This window comes from Chiloscyllium plagiosum, unplaced genomic scaffold (assembly GCF_037043375.1).
Source record: "Chiloscyllium plagiosum isolate Xiang-an unplaced genomic scaffold, Cpla_swu_hap1 HiC_scaffold_52, whole genome shotgun sequence".
Classification (NCBI taxonomy): domain Eukaryota; kingdom Metazoa; phylum Chordata; class Chondrichthyes; order Orectolobiformes; family Hemiscylliidae; genus Chiloscyllium; species Chiloscyllium plagiosum.
In genome coordinates, this window is record NW_028270190.1 from 14,879,080 (window position 1) to 14,889,865 (window position 10,786).

At 44.6% G+C, this 10,786-nt stretch overlaps 1 protein-coding gene across 1 annotated transcript; it reads left to right on the plus strand.

Annotated features, from left to right (window-relative positions):
• The first annotated feature begins 8,056 nt into the window (after nucleotides 1-8,056).
• On the plus strand, nucleotides 8,057-10,051 carry LOC148134806 (uncharacterized). Its single transcript, XM_087985378.1, has 2 exons — nucleotides 8,057-8,154; nucleotides 9,166-10,051. Exons 1-2 carry the CDS (start codon nucleotides 8,057-8,059, stop codon nucleotides 9,815-9,817), a joined length of 750 nt encoding a protein of 249 aa, XP_087841504.1. The 3' UTR covers nucleotides 9,818-10,051.
• The last annotated feature ends 735 nt before the right edge of the window (nucleotides 10,052-10,786 follow it).

Here is a 10,786-nt window from a genome sequence, read left to right on the forward strand (position 1 = left end):
AGTTGAGGACTCAAGGGCAGAGTCATTAACTGGTTCAGAGTAGAGATGGTTCAGGTTGGTGACTCTTTTTTATGCTTCTCTCTGTCTGTTTCTCTTCGTTTGGTTCGATTGCTCCTTCTCTCTCTCTCTTTCTCTCTCTGACTGTCTCCCACTCTTCCTCCCTCTCGCTATCATTGTCCCTCTCTCTCGCTCACTCTTTCTGTCTCAGTGTCTCTCTCCGTCTGTCTCTTTCTCTGTCACTGATTCTCTCTCTCTCTCGCACTCTGTCTGTCTCTCTGTCTCTGACACTGTCTCTCTCTCTTCCTCTCCCAATGACTCTCTCTCCCCCATTGTCTCTCTCTCTCTCTCTCTCTCAATGTCTCTCTCTTTCTCACTGTTTCTTGTAAATCTTATTTTCACTCTCACTGTTTTGTTGTCTCCCTCAATGAATCTCTCTGACTCTCTCTGTTCCTTTTTCTGGCTCGTTCCCCCGCTCTATCTGGATTAGTGGTGCTGGAAGAGCACAGCAGTTCAGGCAGCATCCAAGGAGCTTCGAAATCGACATTTCGGGCAAAAGCCCAGGATGAAGGTCTAATGAAGGGCTTTTGCCCGAAACGTCGATTTCGAAGCTCCTTGGCTGCTGCCTGAAATGCTGTGCTCTTCCAGCACCACTAATCCAGAATCTGGTTTCCAGCATCTGCAGTCATTGTTTTTACCCCCGCTCTATCTCTCATGTCTCTCTCTCGTTGTGTCTCTCTCTGTGCCTCTCTCCGTTTCTGAATTCCTCTCTCTCTCTGTCCTTCACAGTATCTCTGTCTCTTGTCTCTCTCTCTTTCTCTTTTAAACAGTTTCTCTCTTAACCTGTCTCTCTTTCTCACTATCCATCTCACTCTGTCCCTCTTTCTCCTTTTTTTCCTGTGTCACTCTCATTCTCTCTCTCTTTCATGCTTTCTGTCTCTTTATCTCCGTCACCGTCTCTCCCTCTCGCTCTTTCTGTCGTAGTAACTCGCCATCTCTCTGTCTAACTGGCTCTCACTCCTTCATTTTCTCTGTCTCTCTCCCTCCCTCACTGAATCTCTCCCACTCCGCCTCTCTCACACACACTGTGAGTCTTTCTCTGTTACTGTCTCCCACTCTCTCTTTCTGTGTCTCTCACTGTCCCTGTCACTTCCCCTCTCTCACATTATCTTCGCTTTCTCCCTCACAGTATCTCCTTTTGACATACATGCTCTCTCAGCGACTATTTCTGTTCCTCTTTCTTGCTTTCTCCCTCTCATGTCTCTCTTTCTGTTTCTCTTTCTTGCTTCACCCCCCTCTCTCATGTCTCTCTATCTTTCCTTCCTTCTGTATCTCTCTGTTTCTATTCTGTCTCTGACTCGCTCTATCTCTGAGGCTCTCTGTCCTTCACGTTACCTCTCTCTCACACTGCTTCTCTCTCTCTCCCGCACCCAGACACTTTTGGTCTCTTGCTGTCGCTCTCTCTGTCCTTCTTTCTTGTTCTTTCCCCATCTATGTCTCTTGCTTCTTTTTTTTCTGCCTCTCTTCTTCTAGCACTCTCTCACTGTCTCTCTCTCTCACTGCCCCTTGAGTCGCTCACTAACTCCCTCTCTCTCCCACACACACATTCTCTGTCTCTGTCTGTCTCTCACTCCCTGTCTGCCTCAGTCTCGCCATCTCTTTCTCACTCTTTCCCTCTCTGCTTCTCACACTCTCTGTGTCTCTTTCTCTCTGTAACTGTCTCTGTCTGCCTGCTTCTCTCTCTCTGTCCTTCTTTCGCACTCTTTCCCACTCTGCATGTCTGATTGTCTCTCCCTCTCTCTCACTGTCTCTCTCCATCTCTCTCTCTGTCGCTCTCACAAACGGTCTCTCTCATTATCTCTGTGTCTCTTTCGCTCACTGTTTTTGTATGTGTCTGTCTGTTTTTCTCTCTCACTCACTGTCCTTCAGCCTGTCTCTCTCTTTCTCTCTGGAGGGGAGTGCAGTTTTCAAGCCTCCGAGGAAGCAGTGGGAAAACCACAACTTTTGCAATTTGATGTATTTACTGGGTAATTAACCACCATTATCCATCCCTAACTGTCTGTGAAATGAATACGGTGAACCGCCAATCACTGGCAGCATCTGTGGGAAGAAACCAGAGTTAATACCTCGAGTCTGTTCACCCTTCATCAGGGAATAAGTGGTATTTATATTGAAGACTGGGTTGGATGTGTTTGGGGGAAAGGGGAGATCTGAGTGAATAGGTGGAGATGGAACCCAGATAGATGAATGTGTGATAACATGCACCTTTAAGAGGTTCTGTATCTCTTCAAGAAATGTCACAGAGTCGTTAAGATGTACAGCTCGGAAACTCGTCCATACCGACCAGATATCCCAAACCAATCTCGTCCCACCTGCCAGGCATTCTGCCCATATACGTCCAAACCCTTCCTATTCATATTCCCATCCAAATGCCTTTTCAATGTTGCAATTGTACTAGCCTCCACCACTTCCTCTGACAGCTCATTGTATACATGTACCACCCTCTGCATGATAAAGTTGCCGCTTTAGTCTCTTTTACCCGCTCACCTGAAACATATGCCCTCTAGTTCTGGACTTGCCCACTTTTAGACTTTGTCTATTTACCCTATCCATGCCCCTTATGATTTTGTAATTCTCTGTAAGGTCACCCCTCAGCCTCCAACTCTCCAGGAAAAACAGCCCCAGCCTATTCAACCTCTCCATATAGCTTAAATCCTTCTCACCCTGGCAACGTATTGTAAACCTTTTCTGAACCCTTTCAAGTTTCACAACATCTTCCAGATAGGAAGGAGACCAGAACTGCACGCAATATTCCAACAGAGGCCTAACCGATGTCATGTAAGCTGCAACATGACCTCCCAACTCATGTACTCAACACTCTGACCAATAAAGGAAAGCATAACAAATGCCTTCTTCACTGTCCTATCTACCTGCGACTCCATTTTCAAAGAGCTGCGAACCTGCATTCCAAGGTCTCTTTGTTCAGCGACCCTCCCTTGGACCTTACCATTAAGTATATGATTCCTGCTAAGACTTGCTTTCCCAAAATGCAGCACCTCACAGTTATCTACATTAAACTCCATCTACCACTTCTCAGCCCATTGGCCCATCTGATCAAGATCCTGTTGCAATCTGTGTAACCTTCTTTGCTGTGCACGAGACCTCCAATTTTTGTGTCATCTGCAAACTTACTCTCCATACCTCTTATGCTCACTCGAGAATGTACGTAATCCTACAGTTGTGGGCTCACCAACCTCGGACAATGAAGGCCAACATGTCGTTTGTCTTTCTAACATGTTACTATCCTGCAGCACCTTCATTTTGGATTTCAGTGACCTCTGGACAATGACATCCACAGAGTCATAGCTTCATACAGCACGGAAACAGACCCCTCGGTGCAACTCGTCCATACCCAGCAGGTTTAGCAAACTAAACTGGTTCTAATTCACTGCATTTGGCTAGTATCCCTCTGAAAATTTCCGAGTCATGTTTCAATCCAAATGTCTTTTAAATGTCGCAAATGTACCTGCATCTGCCTCTTCCTCTGGAAGTTCAATCCACACATGACCCAGCCTCCGTGCGATAATGTTGCCCTCAGACCCCGTTTAAAACTCTCTCCTCTCGCCTAAAGACTGTGCCTTCTAGTCATCAAACCTGGATATTTTATGCTTGATACATCCATCCAAATTGTTGAACTGTGTTGTGAATAACTGGACCTACACCAGGGTCAGTTTGTGATCAGTGCGTAATACTGGGAACCTGTGCAATATCCTGTGGGACATATAAATCCTTTATTGGTACTATTAAAGCACACATCATTGTGGACATTTTCTAGGTCCTTTTGTACTTGGAGTCTGAAGTTGGACTCCTCCTCTGCTGCGCTATTCCAGGAACACATTTTTCAGCTCTGATATCCAGCATCTGCAATCCTTACTTTCTCCTAAACATCTCCTCCACCTACCCCCCAAGAGAGCCGTGGACCAACTGCAACTATTCTGAAAGTTTGGCTAGGTCCTATAACTACTGGCAGAAACTCCAATCTTCACCTGTAAATCGTGCCCCTCGGAGATAACCAGACCTTCTGCTTAATTAATGGGCAAGTACCACCCAGGACGGTAGAGAGACATTTTCTGTTTGCCGACGTGTGTGTCCCTAGATGTCTGTCACTCTTTTGCCAATGTCGTATGAATTGATCAAGTTGCTTTTTTTCATACTTCTCAGTTTTTTCTGTGTTTTCGCTATAGTACAGTTAAAGGTTGCTGACAAATCTCAAAATGCAGCCGCTCTGCCTGTTCCTGTTGGTGCTGCTCACAATCCCCATGTCAGATGCGGCTGTACTGGATAACCGTGCCTTGATTGGCATTATTCACCGGTGAGTGTCAGTGAAACAGACCTTTGCTGACCAGCTTCGTAAGCTGGGGGCTGTGCTCAATCTGCGGTCAAATCGGAGCCTGGTTGCTTGGAACAGCCTGGTAATAAATGGAGAGAACACAGCAGGTGTAGGGTGTGCTCTGCAGCTGTGGGAAATAAGTCTCAATAAAATACCCATGATCTTTATTACAATGTGTGGAAACTATCACCAGATTTCCCGGGGTCACATCACTGAGAGTGAAATCGATTGCATCAGCTGACCCCGAAATAAAGGAGAGAGTGAAATAAATCGGAGTGAGGTTTGGAGAAAATGCCCAAATCCCAAACACAGGCAATATTTTACTGTTTACTGAATCATCTCACTCACCTCTCAGTTTCCCTTTGGCTCCTTCTGCCGCCTTCGCGATTATTCCTATTTCTTGTTGGTCTGCAAGTCAGTTTCTTCTCGTTGTCTCTTTCTTCTGTTCCCTTGCTTTTTAGTTGCTCTACACCTTGTCCATACGCCCCAAACTTTTTTCTGGTTTATAATTCTTCCAGAATATTCCTGTTAGGGTGAAAGGAAAGGCTAGTAGGTGTAGGGAATGCTGGATGACTGAGGAAATTTGAGGGTTTGGTTAAGAAAAAGGAGGAAGCATATGTCAGCTATAGACAGAACCGATAGAGTCAATCCTTAGAAGAGTATAAAGACAGTAGGAGTATACTTCAGAGGGAACTCGGGAGGGCAAAAAGGGGACATGAGACAGCTTTTGCAAATAGAATTAAGGAGAATCCAAAGGATTTTTACAAATACATTAAAGACAAAAGGATAACTGAGGAGAGAATAGGGCCCCTCAAAGATAATCAAGGTGGCCTTTGTGTGGATCTGCAGAAAATTAGGAAGTTACTAAACGAGTACTTTGCACCAGTATTTACTGTGGAAAAGGATATGGAAAAGATAGACTGTAGGGAAATAGATGATGACATCTTGAAAAATGTCCATATTACAGAGGAGGAAGTGCTGGATGCCTTGAAACATATAAAAGTGAATAAATCCCCAGGACCTGATCAAGTGTACCCTAGACTTTTGTATCTTTCCACTCTCACCCAAAACCTATGCCCTCTAGTTCTGGACTCACCGAATCCAGGAAAAAGACTTTGCCTCTTTACCCTATCCATGCCCGTCATAATTTTGTACATCTCTGTAAGATCACCCCTCAGCCTCCAACGCTCCAGGGAAAACAGCCCCAGCCTGTTCAGACTCTTTATGTAGCTCAATTCCTCCAACTCTGGCAACATCGTTGTACATCTTTCCAGAATACTTTCAAGTTTCACAACTTCTTTCTGATAGGAAGAAGACCAGAATTGCACGCAATATTCCAACAGTGGCCCAACCAATGACCTGTACAGCCGCAACATGACATCGCAACTCCTGTACTCAATACGTTGACCAATAAAAAAACATACCAAATGCCTTTTTCACTATCCTAATTATCTGCGCCTCCACTTTCAAGCAGATATGAATCTGCATTCCAAGATCTCTTTTTTCAGCAACACTCCCGAGGATATTACTATTAAGTGTGTAAGTCCTGCTAAGATTTGCTTTCGCAAAATTCAGCACCTCGCATTTATCTGAATTAAACTCCATCTGCCACTTCTCAGCCCATTGGCCCATCTGGTCAAGATCCTGTTGTAATATGAGGTTACGCTCTTCGCATTCCACTACACCTCCAATTTTCGTGTCTTCTGCAAACTGTATATGGACTTCAGTAAGGCGTGCGACAAGGTTCCCCATGGGAGACTAGTTAGCTAGATTTGATCTGATGAAATACACTGAGAACTAGCCAACAGGACATATAACTGACTCAAAGTTTGAAGACAGAGGGTGGTGGTGGAGAGTTGTTTTTCAGATTGTGTCCTGTGACCAGTGGAGTGTCACAAGGATCGGCGCTGTGTCCACTACTTTTTGTAATTTATATAAATGATTTGGAAGTGAGTGTAAGAGGGATCGATAGTAAGTTTGCAGATGACACCAAAATTGAAAGTGTAGTGGACAGCAAAGAAGGTTACCTCAGATTACAACAGGATCGTCATCAGATGGGCCAATTGGCTGAGAAGTGGCAGATGGAGTTTAAATCAGATAAATGCGTGGTGCTACATTTTGGGAAAGCAAATGTTAGCAGTACTTGTACATCTTATGGTACGGTTCGAGCGCTATTGCTGAACAAAGAGATCTTGGAGTGCAGGTTCATTGCTCCTTGGAAATGGAATTGCAGGTAGATAGGATAGTGAAGAAGGTGTTTGGTATGCTTTTCTTTATTGGTCAGAGTATTGAGTACAGAGATGGAAGGTCATGTTGCGGCTGTAGAGGACATTGGTTCGGCCACGTTTGGAATATTGCATGCAATTCTGGTCTCCTTCCTATCGGAAAAATGTTGTGAAACGTGAAAGGATTCAAAAAAGATTTACAGAGCTGTTCCCAGGGTTGGAGGATTTGAGCTATAGGGAGATGCTGAACAGGTTGGGGCTGTTTTCTCTGGAGTTTCTGAGGCTGAGGGGTGACCTTTTCGATGTTCATAAAATTATGAGGGTCATGGATAGGATAAGTAGACAAATTCATATTCCTGGGATGGGGGAGTCCAGATCTAGAGGTCATACGGTTAGGGTGAGAGGGAAAGATATTAAAGAGAGCTAAGGGGCAATTTTTTTCACACTGGGGGTGGTACCAGTATGGAATGAGCTACCAAAGGAAGTGGTGGAGGCGAATACAACTGCAACATTTAAAATGTGTCTCGATGGGAATACGAATAGGAAGGGTTTGGAGGGATATGCGCTGGCTGCTGGCAGGTGGAATTGTTTGGGTGGGATATCTGGTCGGCATGTACCGGTTAGACAGAATGTTCAGTTTCCGTGATGTATATCTCTGTAACACTCTGACGTCCCCTTCCAGCTGACTGTTCCTGAAGCTCTCATTCTGTCTCTCTGTCTCTCTCCCCGTCTCTATCTATTTCCACCCGTCACGTGTGGCATGGGGCATCGATGAGGGCATCAGTCAAAGGACATTAACATGAAGATACAGTGAAGAAGGCTAGTGGCATTCTGTGATTCATTGCAGGAGGATTTGTACAAAAATAAGTAACAATGTTCTGCTCTCTGTCACATTACCCTGATTCTCTCTTTAAACCTCTCGCTAATCGCAGAGTTTACTACAACACTGGGACAGGGAAATACAATAAATCAACATTGACCTTCCGATGCAAATTGTTGAAATGTGAATTGTTGACTTTTACGATGTGTCCAATATAATGGGCATTGTTCTGAGTAACTCGTCTCAAACTTGGCCCACTGACATTGCACAGAGAATGTTTCACCCAAGGTCCGCCCCTGAACTCACACCCTGACTTTACCCCTTCCAGTTTCCTCCGAGCAGGTAAGCACCGGGCTTTTGATTCTGGGAGAGGACATTTTGCCTTCCAATCTTCACCTGCAAATCATACCCATGGGAGATAATCAGAACTTCTGCTTAATTCCTGGGCAAGCACCACCGAGGACGATAGACAGACATTTTCTGTTTGCCGACACGTGTGTCCCTGCATATCTTTCACGCTCTCGCCAATGTAGTACGAATTGAACAAGTTTGTTTTTTCATACTTTTCAGATTTTTTCTGTGTTTTCCCTACAGTACGGTTAAAGGGTGCTGACAAATCTCAAAATGTGGTCACTCTGCCTGTTCCTGTTGGTGCTGCTCACAATCCCCATGTCAGATGCAGCTGTACTGGATAACCGTGCCTTGACTGGCATTGTCAATCGGTAAGTGTTAGTGAAATAGATCTTACCTGACCATCTCTGTAAGCTGGGGGCTGTGCTCAATCTGAGGTTAAGTCAGAGCCTGGTGGCCTGGAGCAGGCTGGTAATAAATCGTGAGGACACGGCAGGTATAGGCAGTGCTCTGTCGCTGTGGGAAATAAGTCTGAACCCATTATCTAGGACTCTTATTACTCCCAGAGGAAGGGACTTCCAGGGAAACTATCACCAGATTTCCCGGGGTCATATCTCTAACAGTGAAATCGATAGCACTCGCTGACCCCGAAATAAAGGAGAGTGAAATACATCGGAGTGAGCTTTGAAGAGAAAGTCCAAACCCCCCACACAGGCAACATTTTACTGTTTACTGAATCATCTCACTCACCGCTCAGTTTCCCTTTGTCTCCCTCTGCGTCCTTTGCTATTATTTCCATTTCCTGTCAGTCTGCAAGTCTTTTGTTCTGTTTGTCTCTGTATGCCCCAAACATTTTTCCGGTTAACAATTCTTCCAGGATTCTCCCGACCTCCAGCTCCCACTGATTGCACCTGTAGCCCTCATTCTCTCTCTCTCTCTCTCTCTGTTTCTCTCCCCGTCTCTATTTATTTCTAACCATCCCGTGTATCATGCGGCATCAAGTAGTGCATCAGTCAAAGTATTTAAAGTGAAGTTAGAGCGAGTTATCAAGAAGGCTTGTGGCATTCTCTAATTCATTGCAGGAGGATTTGTACAAAAATAAGTAACATTGTTCTGCTCTCTGTCAATTACCCTGATTCTCTCTTTAAACCTCTCACTAATCCCAGAATTTACTATAACACTGGGACAGGGATACAAAGTAAATCAACATTGACCTTCCCATGCAAGAACTTGAAATGTGAATTGCAGGGTTTCACATTTTCTTTAATATGATGAGCATTGTTCCAAGTAACTCATCTCAAACTGGGCGCACTGACACTGCAAACAGAATGTTTTACCCAAAGACTGTTCCTTGATTGATATCCTGACTTTACCTCTTTCAGTTTCTGCACAGAAGCTGGTCACCAGGTGACCTATTATAGGAGAAAATACTTCGCCTTCCTGTTGGCTTTACCTGCTTCCCAGTGCAGAAAGACCAACGGATATGTAGACTTGCACCCCGGCAGACCAATACATCCTTTCATTACCAATGATGTGAACGTAGTCCTGAACTACCCAGGTGGAAATGACCTCGGTGTCTTCCTGAACAGCGGCAGTCGTTGCCCAGAAAGTAAATTGCTGAACCCCACCCAGATCAACGGGAACCTCACCGCGGCTCAGCTTTTCCAACCTCTGCTGAATAACAGAACTCAGCACAATAACCAGCCAGTGGGCTGTATCATTCTCTACACTACCTACAGCCCATGTCTAGATCACTGTTTCAGTAACAGGGGGAATTGTGAAATCATCCCTGTCTTGCAAATTTCCCCATTTCGGGACATATGGACTGAACCAGACATTCACAAGTATTTTGTCTTCAGTAAAATATTTGCACATGATGCAGATCAGAGCCAACACCAGGAAATCCGGGAAAAGCTGGCTGCAGTGGAGAATACCGGGTTTCATGTCAGAAAGTGTGATGGAAAAAGCCTATTCATATGTAGAGAATGCTCCGCACCAGAATACTGCATTGAACAGGCTCCAAGAATTGATTAAACATAATAAGGGAATTGGGAATTTCTGTAAAGGGGTGCCGTGCCTGTCCAAATACATCTATCAAATTTCAAATCAGTATAATAATCTGAATTTACTAACTTACACTGATATCCTTTCTGCTTGTCATTCAATGAATCATACCAGATGTAATCAGAGATAAAAAGTCAATTATCCACTCAATAAATTCAAGAAACCCTCACAGTCAAAATCAATTGCACTCACAACGTATTTTTCCTGTCCATCAACACATCTTCAAATGCAACCCAATTCTGGTCCCACGTTTTCAGTGTCAGTCTAATTCTAAGCAGTCTTATTCCTGATGAAGGGCTCCTGCCCGAAACGTCCATTTTCCTGCTCCTTGGATGCTGCCAGACCTGCTGTGCTTTTCCAGCACCACTCTAATCTTGATTAGAATCTCCAGCATCTGCAGTCCTCATTTTCGCCTTATTGAAACCCAGCTGATCACTGCAGACAGATATGCTTGACAGCAATACTTGAAAGGGATCAGAAACCATTTCCAAGGATGTTGCCAGGGTTACAGGGTTTGATCGATAGGGAGAGGCTGAATAGATTGTACTCCATGTGATCTAACCTTGCGAGCCAGCCTACCATGAGGAACCCTGTCGAACTCCTTACGGAAATTAATCTGGTCCCCACCCATCCATCCATTAAAAGACATTTGAATGGGTATATGGATACGAAGGGTTTTAACGAATATTGGCCAAATGCTGGAAATGGGCCTAGATTTATTTAGGATACCTGCTAGGCTGTTTCAATGCTGTATATCTCTATAACTCTCTGACTGTGACTCTAATACGAAGGTTATACAGTAACATTCAAACCCAGTGGTGGAGTTGGATGTGAAATACTTGCACTGAGGCTGGTGTCCTTCTTCAAGTCCCCTTTATTTACACATGAGCAGCCCTTCCCTTTATCACTGTCTCATTCAGAGACCACGTCTCTGACACT